This window comes from Mustela nigripes, chromosome 8 (genome assembly GCF_022355385.1).
Source record: "Mustela nigripes isolate SB6536 chromosome 8, MUSNIG.SB6536, whole genome shotgun sequence".
NCBI lineage: Eukaryota > Metazoa > Chordata > Mammalia > Carnivora > Mustelidae > Mustela > Mustela nigripes.
The window spans coordinates 75184922-75202336 of record NC_081564.1 but is presented as its reverse complement, the minus strand read 5'-3'; the positions used below and the strand labels follow the sequence as shown (position 1 = coordinate 75202336).

Here is a 17415-nt window from a genome sequence, read left to right as displayed (position 1 = left end):
GGGCAAAGGAATCAAGACATCTTTAAAGCTGCTGCAGATGGTCAGAATCTGAGAAACACAGCTCCCCATTTCACAGATGGGGTAAGTCGTTTAGCAAAGTAACATCGCTTGGGTGAGGCCAGGCACACAACTGGTTCTGGGCGGACGCAGGCGGCCGGACGGTCAACCTAGCACGCTGTCTGTGGGTCAGCAGCCTGTCTCTAAAATGCACCTCATTTACCAAAAAAAGTGCAATAAGGAAAGAAACAGGTGGGTAGGTGCAGGGGTTCTGGTAGAGGGAGAAGTGAGAAGAGAGAGAGGAGTGATCGCGGTGGGGGAAGGACATCCCCGACAGGGGACCGCTTCTGAGTTAGAAATGGGTGCATATAAGAAGGAAGGCAGGTAACTCCATCCCGCTCAAGGATAAAAGCTTTGGAAGGGGGGAAATGATTAGCCAGGAGGAAGGAAGCCAGAGGTCTTTTAGGGGGGCGAGGTTGTATGTGACAGGAGACTGAATGTAGATTGCTGTAGATTATGGAGTTTAAAAACAAAAAAGAAACAAAAATAAACAAAAAGGAGAAGGAAAGGGGCCAGAATGCTGGCCTGAGGACTTCAGCAACAAAAAGGGGATAAGATCAGATGGTGACCTAAGATGTTTCTAACAAAACATCATCAGTTCCAAAATGGGATTTGAAGATGGCCATTGAATTAGTTGGATTTATATGTTTTCCAGTGTCGCATTAAATGTCAGGACATATAATCCACTGACCCAAAAATCAAAACACACAGATAGTGTTTGATGAATTTGCTCCCTTTAAGATGAAGGACACGCGTTGGAAAGCAACTGGAAAAGGACGGCAGAGAGCGAGAGACAGAACTCGGGTTTGGAGTCCAGGCCACCAAACTTGTCCCTCTACCCATGTCCATGTCCACAATCATTAACGTAGCCCCCTCCCACCCCACCTCCCCGCAGCTGGCTCAAGGGCAGTCTCTCCCTTGCTCTGAACAGCCACGACTCCAACTCCCTCCCTCAAGACCAAACCTCCCTGCTTGAGTTCCCCTAACCCTCTCTCCCCACTGGATGTCTGACCCCCACCCATTATCTGAGGTCCTGCCTCCATCCTCTCTGGGCTTGGGGGTGGCAATGGAGCTTTAGCACATGCTTGTATGACAATTCGATATGTTAAAAAGGCATAAAGAAGAAAATAAGAAACACCTATGTTCCTATAGCCCAGCTTAAAAAGTGAAACATGACTCATCATTTCATAACCCCAGTCATACCCCGAGCCGGACCAGCCCGATTTGGAGATCATCGGTCTCACGCGTCTCTTTCCGCTGTCTGTCTGACATACACCTGTCTCCCTGAGCAACCCAGCAGCTTGATTTCATGGCTGACCCTTTTATACCCCACATGTATTCTTCTACCACTTTCTTTGTTGTTCTTTCTGCATAGTGTCCCCCCACCGACATTGGCCTGTGTGGTTCTGCTTTATTCCTTTTCGCCGTGTTCTTTTCTTATTTTCTCGTTGCTTATTTTAGGCAGTGATTGTCAGTGCAAGCTTGGGAATCCAATAACCTGGGCTCAGATTCTATCTCCCACTTATTTGGCGCAAGGTGTTTTACATCACTGTGGCTCCCTTTCCTCATAATAGAGGAAACTCCCTGCTCAACGTGGGGCTGTTGGAACTCATTAGGACGACCCTCGTGACCCTCGCGCAGGCTGGGAGCCATCCTCCATGGAAAAGTGCTCTCTAAATATCGACTCCTCATTTCTCCATCCACATACGGTCAGGAAAACCAGACTGAGAAGGACAGTCAGAACCACGCTCTGTGCTCAAGATTCTCAGGTAAAATGTCAAAGCAACAGCATCGAGTGTTTTCTGGTGCGTAAGAAAGTGAATCGATTACAACAACTACACATAGTATTCATCTACCAAATTAACTGATAGTCATGTGTCCCATTTATATAAATCATTTGATTCTTTCTTGGACCATTCACCTTTGGGAAACTTTTTTCACCGAAAAAAAAAAAAAAATTTCCATTTCCAAGCCACTACAGACGGAATATTTTGGAACATGACCAGAGTGACTTGTAAGGCGAATGGAGTGTCAACACTGCTGTGTGACTAACAATGACATCATGCCCCACCAACTCAGGACCGGCAGTCTCAGCCAGTCCCTGCCCCCTGTGGTTTTCTTGGCCTGTGTGTTTGGCCCGGGTTTGTCAGAATGTTCCCCGCTTGGTTTCGGCAAGCGTTCTAACAAAACATCATCAGTTCTAAAATGGGATTTGAAGATGGCCATTGAATTAGTTGGGTTTATATGTTTTCCAATGTCGCATTAAATGTCAGGATGTATAATCCAGGGTCGAATAGCCATTACTTCCAATCATATGCTATTTTGAATTCCCCCATACTAGAGCAAATTTTCATCTCTCTGTATGATGTATATTTGCTACTCTTTTCCAACTCAAAATAAATTAGTCATGTGCTCAAATGCAAATGGAAATTGTTATGATGGTTTCTCTGGCTTTGGAAAGAGTTGAGTTTTTACTGTTGCTTCTTGTTAGTGGTTTCCTTCAGCGTCCACAATGAAGCATTCTCCAGGAGAGGTTACCCCACGGAAAAAAGAATCTGATTTCTTGCCCCTTTTTGGCAGGAAGGTACGTGTTCCTTTAGTTATGAGAATAATTTGGGGAAACTAACAAAAAATAAATTATGGTGGCCTATGACATGGAAAGGGTTTTGGCTAGAGTCAAATTTCTTCCAGTGTGGGCCAGTGCCTTCACCAACACACTCCTCAGAATTTATTGTCAAATACATAATGGGTAAAACTTGGCCCCTATCATTATCTAAAGCAGACTAAACATCTAGAAAAAGAAATCAGTAAGTTATCTCCTATGACAGTAAAATGCTACCAACTTCGATCATAGTAAACAGCATCTTACAATTTATAAACAGTTCTCTTTACTAAGAGGACAGTCCTCATGAAATTCCTTCTGGCTAAATTAAATACCACTTCCTCCCTTGCCCTTGTGCAATAAAAATTCCTCCTCCCTCCCTCATTCCTGGAGCAATTTATAAATTGAGGCTCCTCTTGCCTTCCCCCTTTGGTTCTGTTTTTAATTATCAAGAGTTTTTCTAGAATTCTCCCAGCACAAACCTCCAATTTCCCTGTGTTTGCCGACCCAATAGGACAGAAAAACCTACTTACTTCTTAGAGCGTATTCTTTGGGCTCCACTGAATTCAAATCGGAAAGGAATTCATCAGTGTCTCCCATGCATTTGAGAGAAATGTTTCCTATAGGAAACACAAAAGGTAATTGAGACAAAAAAGACAGCAGACAAAATAATAAAGTCAGGACCATCATTGTCCCTTAACCTGTCAGGGTAAAACTCCCCTCTAAGACAAAGAGCCTTATATTTATGAAACCCTCGTCTCTAATATGCTGGGGGGCAATGTGGCAGGGCTCACTCCTTAACATGCAGAGATAAGCTATGTGTCCTCAGCCACCTGCAAAGCCGCTGAGATGAACAAACCATGGAAACCGATTTATACACAACTTGTTATTGTTCACTAAACTCATGCTGCGGATGTGGGGGCCGCTGGCCAGCTGGCTTCCTTTAGCTCCGCAGATTAACGCTGCCGCCTAACCCGGGTGGGCTGGTTTGTCCCGAGCGGGATGTCTTGTGTCTATCTCTGGATTTAAAGATACACGGAGGATGTTAAGTGGCAATACTGGGTATTTTCCAGGAATGATTAAGAATCTGACCTATGGTACGTTCAGAGAAATCATAAGCAGAGAAGGGCTTCTACGGGATCATCTGGGTATCTTCCGTGTCTGTGACTGTGTCCTCCGGACTTGAACATGATGGAGGCGAGGGAGTCGTGAACTCCCCCATGGAAAGAGACAGCTCTGCAGTAGGACAAACGAGCTCCTGCAGCCTCACGTGGGGGCTTAGACACACATACCGAGACGGAAATGATGCTGACAAAAGACCACCGTAACGGTGTTCATCTACTTTAAGAAAACATCAAATGTGTAGCTCTGGATTCCTCTTGGTGTAAATGTTCTCCTTCCAGAAAGGCTTTCTTTAAATAGGAACCTCCCGAACTACATTGAAAATGTGATGTGAACCTTATTTACACAGCCGACGCACATCCACACGTGTGGGTGGCCGTGACTCGGTTGTTCTTCCTGCTCACTGGCTTTACAGCAACCTCCAGCATCCCAGCCCCCTACCTTTGGTCTGAGTCTGTTGGGACCGCTGTAACAAAACACCCCAGACTGCATGTTTTGAACAAAAATTCATTTCTCAAGGTTCTCCAGGCTGGGAAGTCCAAGATCAAGGCTCCAACACGGTCACATTCTGGTGAAGACCCTCTTCCAGGGTCGTGGCTAGAGCCTCCTCCCTGTGACCTCACAAGGTAGAGGAGACAAGTGGCCTTTCTGGTGTCTCTTTGGTAAAGACACAAATCCCATTACAAACTCTCCACCCTCAGAGCCTCCATGCTTAGAGGGCCCCCTTACAAATACCATCATCTCTGGGGCTTAGGATTTCAACATATAAGTTTGGGGGGAACACAAACACTCAGACCAGAACACCCTCTATTGCATATAACTCCACAGTCTCTCACCTCTGTTCCTTGTTCATGCTGGGCTCCCTGTCCCCAGTGCCCTTCTCCAAGCCCACCCCTTCTGGGCATTACCTTCCTTCTCCGAAGGAGGTGTTGGCTCTTCCAGGAAGTCCTCCTGGGCTTCACCGTAGGGGAGGAGAGGTGCCTGTTCTCTGTGCTCCCTCATTGCCTTTATAGACAATTTTACCTCCTTACTCCCAAGACTGTCTACTTCTGTGTCTCCCTCTCCTGCAGCCTGGAAGCCCCATGAAGGCAGGCACTGTGCCTTTTCATCCCCTCATGCTTTTTTGAGAGGCAATTTATGTCGTAGCTAAGAACAAAGTTGACACTAACTGTGAGACCTACGGCAGTCTCTCTGCCTCACTTACTTCATCTGGAAAATTAGGAGAACAATAGTCTCAACCTCTTGGAGTTATTTTGAGATTTAAGTAAATACATTTACAGTACTAGGAGAACATCTGGCCTATCATAAGTACTTAAAAGATATTAGCTACATTTATAGTCTAAGTGCCTCCCCACCCCACACTCCTGGTGTAATATATACACCAGACACCCAGACAATGCATACCCCAGGGTACTTCATGGTGGCCTATAGTAGACCCTTAATAAACAATAACTGTTGTAGCCACTTACTATTATTGTCTATTGGACTAAAGAAAAAAAGATTTCAAGTAGGTCCTTGAAAAAGTAGATCATTAGATCCAAGTTACAAAGGGGAAGTCTTAAAACAATAAAAAAAGAACTTTCTAGGAGTCAAACCTACCCAAAGATGAACTGGGCTCTTTCAAAGGTTCTAGATGTTTCCAGCCTTGGAAGTGCTCAAGTATTGGATAAACACTGCATCAGGCTGTTAGAGAAGAGCTCTGGCATCAAATGGTTCCTAAACAAATGACCTTGAAGTTCTTCTCTGACCTTGAAACCCTCTGAGTCTTCCTTCAAAATTACTTTCTGTCACGAATACATTAGACTATCACCACGCACCTCCGCAGTGGTTTTTTTTTTTAAAGATTTTATTTATTTATTTGACAGACAGAGATCACAAGCAGACAGAGAGAGAGGAGGAAGCAGGCTTCCCGCTGAGCAGAGAGTCTGATGCGGGGCTCAATCCCAGGACCCTGGGATCATGACCTGAGCCGCAGGCAGAGGCTTTAACCCACTGAGCCACCCAGGTGCCCCTCCACAGCAGTTCTTAAATTGAAGCAGAAATGGAAAGGTCATACTAAAAAAAAAAAAAAGAGAGAGAGAGAGAGAGAAAGATAACATTCAACTTGGAACCACCTAGAGAAAGCAGCAATTTCTACCAAAAAGGGGACCTAATTTAGCACCAGAAAAAAAGGTTCAGTGGTTGACTACTTCCATTTCCCCATCTGTGAAATCATAAAATCATCCTGCCTCACGAAGCTGTTTCCTAAGATGAAATGAGACCTCCTGAGTCCTAAACAAAGAGGAGCTCATATCAGAGCTCTCGGCTCCAAACGCATCTCCTGGGCTTAACGATTTTCCCATGTTAAAAAAAAAAAAAAAAAAAAAAAAGGTGGGGAGGCATCCCAACCCTAGAGGTTTAGGTAATTTGAATATTTAGGAATGACTAAACTGGGACTGGCTGAGTCAGTGGAGCCTGGGACTCTTGATCTCGGGGCTGTAGGTCCAAGCCCCACATTAGGTGTAGAGATTACTTTAAAATTTTTGTTTTAATCTTAAAAAAAAAAAAAAAAGGGAGAAACGTCTGACACCTGAATTGATTTACAACTCCGTTGTCAACGGTCTGTATCACTGAAAGTGGGAATGTACAGCTCTTAGAATTCAGTGTTAAATGAATTTAACTTCTACCTTCTGTCAACTGGTAGAAAAAAACGTAATGAGCAGAACACACACCCATGCTTTAATCATTAGGAATAAAACCCATCTAAAATGATTTTTAAAATACTACTTAGGTAAAAAGGAAAAAAAGAATCTGATTTTTGGGTACTTCATAGCTTAGGACCCTTCAAATGTTTGTCCCCATCCCTGAGAAATAAAACCATGACCGATCAAAGTTCAAGGAGACTTGGTTGTCTTATGAAGATGCATGTAGGCACCTGTTTCATGCAACGCAATGTGTTGAGTGTAAAAATAGGACCTGAAAGTAAATAACACGCTCCTTTCCAGAAAGCAGGTCTTTATCGTTTCCCAAGGCGGGAGCAGTCAGCGGTGCTGTTCTTTTTTTTTTTTTTTTTTAAGATTTTCATTTATTGGGGCACCTGGGTGGCTCAGTGGGTTAAGCCGCTGCCTTCGGCTCAGGTTGTGATCTCAGGGTCCTGGGATGGAGTCCCGCGTCGGGCTCTCTGCTCAGCGGGGAGCCTGCTTCCTTCTCTCTCTCTCTGCCTGCCTCTCTGCCTACTTGTGATCTCTCTCGGTCAAATAAATAAATAAAATATTTTAAAAAAAGATTTTCATTTATTTATTTGACCGACAGAGATCACAAGTAGGCAGAGAGGCAGGCAGAGGGATAGAGAGAGAGAAAGAGGAGGAAGCAGGCTCCCTGCTGAGCAGAGAGCCCAATGTGGGGCTTGATCCCAGGACCCCAAGATCACAACCTGAGCCGAAGGCAAAGGCTTTAACCCACTGAGCCACCCAGGCACCCAGCAGCTGCTGTTCTTAATGCTACAGTCACATACATCCAGGGGATGACAATTGACACATCAGCGTGTGACGTCGACGACTACATCGCAGGGGAAGGGAGCGGAGAGAGGTGCGTGAGTGTGTGCTCTTGGGCACCTCATAAGCTAGGGGACCTGGAAAGGCCGAGAAGGTGACTTCTGAACCAACAGGATAGAAAGGAAAAGGCGCAATTGGGAATGATGACTGAGGGAAGAACATTCCAGGCAGGGGAAATAGCCAGTGCCGGGCCCTGTGAAGGGAACGGGAACACGGTGTGACAGGAACAACCGGGAGGCGAGGGAGATGAGGCAGGACATGAGGCTGGTGAGGCTGTGGCGATGCGGGGACAGAAGGGCTGCTGGGGTCTACATGGCTATTCACCGGCACACGCTTCTGTTTACCTTGGTCCAGTCTCTTCTAAAATAACTGACATTGTCATGCTGCTTAGAGGGCATGGTCTACAGTGGGAAGCGAGAGGCTAAGCTCTGAGATGCCCCACCACGCTGTGGGCACTGCCCGGATCCCACACCGTTCGGTGGTTCTTTGAAGGCAGACCCATCCCCAGGTGAAGAGAGAGGCTGAGGAAGGTCATTGCCTCTGTGCCACCAGAATGAGTAAATTCAAAATGTCCCTGCTTCTTTGTGTCTCTCACTTAAAAGTCAAAGTAAAAGCATCATTCTGGCCAAGTGGTGGCCATGCCATGCCCGAGGTTTAGCTGCTGGAGGTCAAAGTGACCTTCTGGTTTCTGGAATAGGAGGTAAGAGCCTTCTTTTGCCAAGACTCAAGCCAAGGGAGACTCCCCAACCCTGGAAAGGGGTCAGATGCGGAACTGACAAAACAAGGAGAAATGTCCATTAGTCCTACTTGGGGACACTCTTCTACCCTTTCCAAGACGGGGCCGTTCCCTTTGACATCTCCTGATTCTTGTCAACATCACACCATCCTCTCCAAACAGCACATCTAGGTTTTCCTTGTTCTTATGGGGAAAAAAAAAAAAAAATTATTCTCCAGAAATAACCAATCCAATGAAACTTGACCTGAAGGTCAGAAAATTCCTCCTGGACTGAACCCACCCTTTCTGGAACTGAGTTAGAGGTGTGATAGTGGACTGTAATTCTAGCGCTCCCCTAGATAAATACATAGTTTTGCAACGGGCTGTTTTAGAAACAGAGCTGCCACGGTTGTGTAATTTACAATTACAATTATAAGAAAAGCTCCAGAATATGCAGCTTGCGATAAAATGGCAAAGCAAATTGAATAATCAGTTCCTTTAAATACCGCGAGGCATTATAAATAGTGCTGTTTTGAGTCAGCACTAACCTCGTAAATTGAATTTGGAAACTAGCAAAGAGTATTTTCTGGGAAAAGCTATTCTATTTCCTTCGGTAAAAATAAACACCAAGGAAAGGGTATAATTCCAGGATAAACCTGGAGAAGTAATTAGAAAGGAAAAGTAAATGTGGAATTCAGAGGACCCTGCTGCCGCTAACTGCCAGCCTAGAGGGCATAAAATACATGTGGCCAAGAAAACAAGTATACAGAAGGCGCTTCTGAAAGCCCATGCCAGGTGTCTGTCTGATCATTATGTCTCCGTAGCCCAGATCCTTTGTGCATCCAGCTCTGTGCCCAGCACACTGATATGAGACATCACTAGGCTTTCTTGTCCTCTTCTATTTGGCTTTGACCAGTGGAAGATGAGGGCAAGAGATCTTTGAGTGTGTCGAGACAGCTTTCCCGTCATTGTCATCCTACACCTGCTTGCCTTTGCCATGACACTGATCCAGGCCGTGTTCCATGGCTCCAGACGCCCCCCTCCTCCCTGCTCAGCAGGCCTGAGGGTGCTTAAGGGCTCCCTGCCATTGCTAAGTCCCTGGGTGCTTCCCTGTCACTTGTTCCAGCCCGCAATTCTGTAATAGTCTCTTCCTGAATGTCTTTGAAGTGAGACGCTTCTTACTGCGCTGGTTGTCCTGCTGGGACCCTCATTTATAAAGGATCTCACACCGGGTACTCTCAGATCTACCTTTCCAATGAAGGCTCTGAATATAAATGAGCAAACTCCCAGAAAAAGAAACAGGCCAAAATGACGGGAGCTTTATCATCCAATGTATTGAATCTAGGAAAATGCTCACTGAAATCTATCAGGACAGTAGAAACGGAAAACGGGGGTGAGAAGAGAATGTTCTGTTTTATAGGGAAGACTGACAGCCGAGTTTCAGATTGAGCCTCACAGCCAAGTCACATGGGCCAAGGCTGGACTATTCAAAATAAGAGATTTGGGGTTGGGGGGGGGGGATGCCTGGGTGGCTCAGTGGGTTAAGTATCTGCCTTCAGCTTGGGTCGTGGTCTCAGGGTCCTGGGATCATGTCCTGCATTGGGCTCCCTCCCTGCTCAGCTGGGAATCTGCTTCTCCCTCTTCCTTTGCCCCTACTCCCCTGCTCGTGCTCACTCTCTCAAATAAATAATATCTTTTTAAAAAGTATTTTATTTATTTGACAGACAGAGATCACAAGTAGGCAGAGAGGCAGGCAGAGAGAGAGGAAGGGAAGCAGGCTCCCCGCTGAGCAGAAAGCCTGGTGCGGGGCTCGATCCCAGGACCCCGAGACCATGACCCGAGCTGAAGGCAGAGGCTTAACCCACTGAGCCACCCAGACATCCCAAATAAATAATATCTTTAAAAAAATAAATAAAAGGGGCACCTGGGTGGTTCAGTGGGTTGAGCATCTGCCTTCCACTCAGGTCATGGTCCCAGGGTCCTGGGATCGAGTATCGGCATCAGTGGCGGGTGGGGGTGGGTCCCTGCTCAGCAGGAAGCCTGCTTCTTCCTCTCCCCTTGCTCCTCCCCACTGTTCACGCTCGCTGTCAAACAAACAAACAAACAAACAAACGGTTTGGGGTATTGGTGACAATGGAATTACAACTGGCTAGTTTAGAGGCTCCAGGCAGCAGAGAGGCTCCTCACAGAGATAGTTCCCACCATCCTATCCCAAAAGTTTACAATGAGCCCTTGAGGGATATGAGGCTCATAACTGCAAAAAGCAGCTCCACCTCAACAAAGAAGAGTCAAGGGTCCATGTAAACAAGAAGTGAATGGTATGAAGTAGGAGCCAGGTTTCTAAGGTAGCAAAACCTAGGTTCCTCATATAGCAAATGTACAGTTAGACTGAAAAGCGCCAATAGGGGACCCTTCCAGCATCTGATTCCCAAGTGACTGGTGTGTGTGTGTGTGTGTGTGTGTGTGTGTAATGTCTCAAGCAGCTTTCCACACTTAGCACACCCCTTGTTATTCTCAGACCATTCTTTGGGATAGAAGAATGGTTCCATTAAATCCTGTTTTATGCAATTCTTCAAACACACTTTCCTTTATGCTCCTTCTACTGGGGCATTAAAAGAAGAGTGCTCACGGGATGCTGAATACATTAGCATGAAATAATGTATTAACCTTGGCCAAAGACTCCCACAGTCCGTTTCCCTGCTGGCCAGAGATCCTGGGACGGAACTCACAAGCCCACTGACCTGGAGCGTCTGGGTAGAACAGTTGTTCTTGGAGTACTTACTGGAGTAGGAGCCAACAACTGGCAGAAAATGTGTTTGGGAGGAAGAAGTGGTCTACACCACATAGTCTAAGACGATATCTTTTTTCTCATTTTCTTGGTCTTCATCCCCTGGTTGGTGTTCTTCTTTACGCATCACTGTTAACTCAATTAATGATAAAATAAAACCATCCAACCACATCCTCCAGCCAAAACGTATCTTGTTTGTTTATCTAAAGTGCAGACTTCCCCAAATCTAGCTATAAACTTGACTTTCCTATTTCTGTTTTAAGTAATCTAAACCTTGAAAATAAAATCTAAGACATCACCTTAAGAAGTCAGATTTCTCTTCCTTCTGTGTCCCACAGCACGGAATCCTCTCGGTCCTACTTCTGAAATGCCAACAACCATAGCGTTTTTCCAGGACTGCTCTCACCACCCTGGGTTACGTTTACTTGATGACCATGGCTGAGCTGGCACCACATCTTTACCAATTTAAATGTTATTACTGTGACAGCCATTTATGTTGTTCAAATATGGGCCATCTTCCGTATTTTGGGCATGTTGTAGTGTTGTACTTCCAGCCTCCTCAGGAGGTAGGATCATGAAACTGGTTTTGGGCAATGAACTGTGAAGAGTGACATCTATCACTTCTGGTCCAGAGCATGTAATCACACTTCCCTTTGCCAGAAGAACGAGCAATTTCTGTGACAGTGGGAATAAGAGGACAAGGGGGTTTGGAGCTATGTCTCCTTAGTCAACTGACAATGAACATTAAATGTGACCAAGAAATAAGCTTTGTTGTTTTAAGACGTTAAGATTTAGGGTTGTAACCACAACGTAACCTATCCTGTCCTGATTGATAAACTCCCCCACCTTCCATCCTAAATACTGCCACTGACTGGTCTGGTTTTATCACTCCCCTGTGCAAATAACTCATTTCTGTCAAAGAGTACAAGCCTTAGTCCATCATTCAAGGCTTCTTACTGTTGGCCTGAGCCTACGCTGAAAGCCTCAGCTCACCCACAGAGAAAATGGGCTTCCTAAGAATTCACAGAGCATGGCCCAGTTTCTGCCTTTGGTCTGAAAATACTGTTTCTCCATTCCTCACATACACAACTTCATCCAGGTCTACCACTAATGAAGAATGGGTAGAACTACAAGTTCCTCTGCGGATTTCTGGTCAGCAATCACTGTGTTGACCCAAGTATTCACATCTTTTGTTAATGGCCAAGAATTTTTCTACATAGCTTCTTTCTAATTGGTCCTTCTTTCTGAAACAGCTATGAATTCTGTTTTGTCCTTCTTGGCTTCTAATCTCTTCCATAGACTCATCTCCTCACCTCTGTGCTTATTCCAGGTAATTTCTCCACAACCTATCTTCCAGTTCACCAATTCTCTCTTTAGTTGAATCATCTGGGTTCTCTCCCAGGGCTACAGCCTTGTGTGCGGTTTTTCTACTCTGAATTTCCATTTCTTCTTCATTTTGGATCTCAGGGCATTCTTTGATACCTTCTTGGATGCTCCAACTGGGCATTTATGGATGCTAACTTCATACTGGCAAGCATTTCTGGGTGCTTTAGAAAGGCTTTCACTTTATCTGATAAAAAGCCATAGTGCCACAGACAAAAATTCTAGTATCGTGTTTTGCACATACTTTTTATTTGTTGAATAAATGAATATTTGTCAATATGTACATAAACACATAGAGCGAGCACTACGATTTAGAGCAAGAATATCTGGGTTCTAATACGTGAAGCCGCTTCCCCACTGTGGGGGCTTAGGCGAAGAACTGCATCTGAGCTCAGTCTCCTCAACTATAAAACTAGACTATGAAGACCGTGCAACCCACCACACAGGTTTATTGCAAGGTTCATATGCAGAAACACATGAGAGTGCTATGATACAACGCAGAGCAATACAAGTATAAATATAACAAGTAACAGCAATGGAATTTCAAGTGTAGGAATCCTTTAATCATGCCCTTGCATTATACCCATGAATCGATGGAGTCCACGAGAAAGTGACAAAGGGCTGACTGCCAATGAGAACGAATATGTCGTTCTTCCGGAGGTGGGGGGGTGGGTCAGGAGGAGGAATTCTGCAATATCGTGGCGCCTGTTCCTGCCATCAAGCACTTCCTCAACTTCATGAAGATGCCATACCACCCCCCCCCCATCAAGAACTCTCTCACAGAAGCGCAAGGGCCAATTCCCACGTTTATTTACATATGAAATGTGTTTAATACAGTTATGACGGACGTAGTGCGTAACACCTGACAGCAGCAAGACCTTCTGAGGAACCGAACGTCGACTACAGTATATCATGCAAATATCTATATATACACAAACGAGTTTCTTTTCTTAAAAAAAGAAAAAAAAAGTACAAAATGTGTTTAGGGGATAAATACAAGATATAAAATGCAAACGAAAACACACACAAAAAAAACCCAAAACGGAAAGATAGAACTCTCCCAGAGAACTATAAACGGAAGGGACAGGGGAGGAGCCCTGCTGTGTTTCGAGGCAGCAGAACTACTGATATTGAAGATGCTTATTCAAACGACCGAACCGGAGCCCGGTGGCTCAGTGCATGACCGCCCGGCCCATCGCGCCCCGCCCCTGCTGCACTGACAGGTCGGCGGCGGAAGTAGAGCATCCCAACTCCAAGTACCGGGACGTCTGGCAGTAGCACCCAGAACAGGAAACGCCAACTCTTTAGACGGCAAAGGGTTATTAAGTCAACTGTGATTTTTTTTTTCCTGTCAAGAGCCAGAGAAATACTTGATATATTTAGTTGTGTCTTTGTAAGAGTTAATAAATTACATGACAAAAAAATTCGACTATAGAAATCTATTGGTCTAACGACAGGTGTGTAAGTTTTTACAGTAGTCCAGCCCTTGGGCGACTTGACGACCTTGTGCTCTCTTGGCCGGCCTCGCAAAAATCCACCCAGAAGACCACCAGCCTCTGGCTCTTCCCTCGGGGATACCCTTCCTTCCCCATTCTACAGTGGAATTAAGGGGAATGTACGGTCCTTCCTGGAGTTCGGGCTGAAGTTTTGAATCCGCCGCTGTGAAGGGAAGCTACCTGCCGGGCTGGTTTCGACACCGTCTGGCGTGGCCTGGACACGCCAGGGGTGCGGTGATACATCAGAGGCGCACTGGCCGGCTCAGAGCAGGCACGTTGAGGGTAGTGCTAAGACACTTGAAAGTCCCTAGTGTTTTTGAGACCCACGATACCTACAATTTATGTAGTTTAATTCTAAAAATTAAAAACACTAAAAAAGGCCTTATTTTAGCCTGGAGTTAGTTACCCCGTTCAAATTGGTTAACATACAAAATGGTTTATTTGAATTCAGGAACTGCCCCTGTTACTAAGAACTCTGTTTTAAAAGAAAACAGTACAAAAAGAAAAATTCTAACCCAGAAAAGAATAAAGGAAAAAAAAAACCACCAAAAAACCAAAAAAAAGGGAAAAAAAAAAGACCTCAAAACATCTTCCACTAAATACTGATACAAACATGTAACAAAGAGTATAAAAAAGTTATTCATTTAAATATATACAAACTCTTTTAAACTCAAATACTGTTTTAATACTTATCGAGGATGTACACGACCAGGTGAGGAAGGACACTCGGAGAGAATATATTGCAACAGCCTAGACAGTACTGTTAACTCTATTATACTGCAAACTTTCTGTAACAAAAATGTCTCTTTTCTTCCAATGTGGACAGGGATCTTCCTTACGGAAGGGCTGTGGCTATTTCTCGGCCGAACTCACTCTTTTGGACTTGATGAAGGCCATGCCGTGTGTCCGCATGTGAGCATTTAAGGCAGCTTCAGTTTCGAACATTTTCGCGCACACTTTGCACTTCCGGTCGGACACGGCACCGTCGGGCGACTCGTCCTCGGGGCTCGGCTTGTTCTCCTGCTGGTTCTCCTCCCCGGCCCCGTTCTGCTTGGACACAGGCTGCGGCTCCTTCAGCTTGTGCACGATGAACAGGTGCCTGGACAGGGACACGTGCGACGTGTAGCAGAGGCCGCACTCCCGGCACTGGTAGGACGAGCCGTCCGACTTGTGCTGCGGGATGTGCTCGTGGAACTGCAGGAGGTTTTCGGTGGTGAAGCCGCACACGGCACATTTGTGAACCTTGAAAACGTTGATCTTGAGCTTTTTCAGTGGCTGGGTAATTGCCCCTCTGGGAGGTCTGAACTCTAAAACTGGTTCTTCCAACTTCCGCTTGGGGCTGGGAACCTTGAAGAGAAGAATAAAGGGGACGACACGAGTGAAAATCGCTCCACCCCACGGGGGATCCACGACCGGTTCTCCGGCGGACTGTGGGATTCAGGATTTGGGGCTTCCTACAGCTGCGTGTCTACCTACCCCACACACACCCCTGCTCCCCTGGGGCTCCTGCCTCTCATGTGCTGCACACACAGGACCCGAGCTCCTACATTCCCAGGCATCACGGCCGCTGTGGGGCCCCACAGAGGACAAATGAGTCCCTGCCCCCCCAGAATGCGGGCTCTGACACAGCGGGACTGAAAACCACAAGCCAGGAAATCGGCCGTCGGTCAGACCGCAGGAGGACAAAGCAGGCCATGGAATGGGGCTGGGACGAGACGAGGGTTTGGGAGGCTCCCCGGTACCATCAGGAATGGCCCAGGGACCGTGACACTCCAACAGAGGCCTGCTGTGGGGAGGGCCAGGGGCCGGGCCCGGGAAGCCGAGGCAACAGCCAAGCCAGCAGGTGGAGAGGAGGCAGGGGCTGGGCAGAGAAATGCCAGGGTATGGCCTTCTCTGGGACTGGCACGGAAGGTGCTGGAAGGCCCAGCTGGTCCAGCTCCCGAGCTCCCGAGCTCCCCCAAACACTCACTCCCCTTTGTCACACGGCTCACCTGCCAGCCATGCTTTTCTCCTTCCCTTCTGGCTTTCTAACTCTGATCCCTCACGCTTCCAGCGCTCCGAAAGAGGGACACTCCCTCCTCCCTGCTCGGTGGCCCATCTTTTCGGCCCGATGACGGGGCACCACTCACACACAGCCTCGGCCTGAAGCTGCCCTTGCACAGAGGTTCTGCAATTCCGGCCCAACCCCCTCCCCCTAACCCCATCCGTCGAGGGGAAAAGATTACAATTCAATGTGGCTCCGGTCCGGCTTGTACTCTGACTCGGCTTTACTCGACGATTAACTCCTTGGACGCACGCAGAGGCTGTCTCCCAGGTACATCCCAGACCGAGGCCAGTGCCAAAGACAGCAGATCTCCCTACACGTCTGCCGGACGGCTCCCTCCTCGAATAGCACTTGGCACACACACCCCTGATACGCAGGCTAACATATACACAGTTGTCTGAGTCAAGTTCGCTACCCACTGACCTAAAGACAAGGCTAATCTGTGACTTTCTTTCTTACTATGACAAAGTGAAACGAAGAATTTCTGCACTTTTCTTAGGTACCTTTCACAACCGACACACTGCCAACAAGATAGAACCTAGCTTCCTACGTTCCCTCCGGCTAAGAGACCGTTTACATGAGTCCACACAAAATTCTGTAACGTATATACGTAAGGAGATCCCTAAAGCTCTTTCTAGAAAGAGACAGAAGAAACTTAACAGCTCGTAGAGCAAGATGAAAGATCAGAATGGGTGTGTGGGGAGATGACCTATTATGTTATACCTCCATGCATAGGCTCGGATTTCAAAAAATTTAAAGTGAACAGCATGAATGGAAAAAGCAAGTTAACACAACGTCACTGTAAAGAGAACATCTGCAATGTTTGACCTTGGTATCTTCTTTTATTTCTGTTTCCTCCTCATTGGTGGCTTCTGTCATTTCTTTCAAGTCAGGATCCTTAATACCGTGCATGAGTTGGATATGTTTCTCCAGCATCAACCGTTTCGTAAAGGTGCGCCTGGAGTCTGGGCAGTGCCTGTGGAGCAAAGACAAGGAGGTCACCTGCCTGCCGGAAAGTCACCCACGCTGAAGAGTCCGCTCACCGAGGAAAGACCTCCACCAGCCAATGGAACGCTCCGTGGGGTCAAGATCATCTGCATGGACACCACTGGTCCGAAAGGAAACAGCGATTTCACTGTGACTCGGTGTCCAATTTGTGAGAAAAGTTTTTGCAGCCTTTGTAAAAGGCTTTCTGTCGCTTTTTTGTGTTCTCATGGGACCGGCCTAATTCGGTTCAGATAAAGTATTTCCTGTCTAGGTTTGGTTGAGGTAGTACTTAATTTATAATTCCAGAGGGCTTTAATTTTGAAGTAGAGAATATCAAATTTCAAAAGTTTTCTTTACAATGACTCAGTGTTCTCTCAGAATTTATGTCTTAAGACATACTTTAATGTGAAAAAAGTCCCTCGCTGATTCCTTCATGTGGATGTTAAGGATTCCTGCCCAAGCTGCCGTAACAAAGAGAAGACAGGGTGTCTAGCCCTGTCACATTCCTCACCAAGACACAAACACAGTGTCACAGGGCTCAAACTCATGGGTTCATTCAGTAGGCTAAAAAGTAGGCAACTCAATGATATCCAAAATAGGTCACTCTTTTAAGTTTTCACTCCCCTTTGTGTGGGAGAAAAAAACCCAAACCTATAGATTATGACTAGTTTTTCCTTTAGAAGGTAGG

At 46.2% G+C, this 17415-nt stretch overlaps 2 protein-coding genes across 10 annotated transcripts in view; both read right to left on the bottom strand.

The window, feature by feature from the left end:
• LOC132023018 (O-acyltransferase like protein-like) overlaps nucleotides 1-3349 on the bottom strand; it is a 61295-nt gene extending 57946 nt beyond the window's left edge. The window contains exon 1 of the mRNA XM_059408076.1: nucleotides 3193-3349. Coding sequence (XP_059264059.1) covers nucleotides 3193-3349 — 157 coding nt within the window. The remainder of the gene's footprint in view (nucleotides 1-3192) is intronic.
• Nucleotides 3350-12993: 9644 nt separating this feature from the next.
• The window catches only part of ZNF532 (zinc finger protein 532), a 105585-nt gene continuing 101163 nt past the window's right edge, over nucleotides 12994-17415 (bottom strand). For 8 of the 9 annotated variants that reach the window (XM_059409751.1, XM_059409753.1, XM_059409748.1 and 5 more), the window contains 2 exons: nucleotides 16569-16716; nucleotides 12994-15043 (listed from right to left, as the gene is read on the bottom strand). In XM_059409751.1, coding sequence (XP_059265734.1) covers nucleotides 14549-15043; nucleotides 16569-16716 — 643 coding nt within the window. In that variant the 3' untranslated portion in view covers nucleotides 12994-14548. The remainder of the gene's footprint in view (nucleotides 15044-16568; nucleotides 16717-17415) is intronic. The other variant, XM_059409755.1, reaches the window with a different exon arrangement.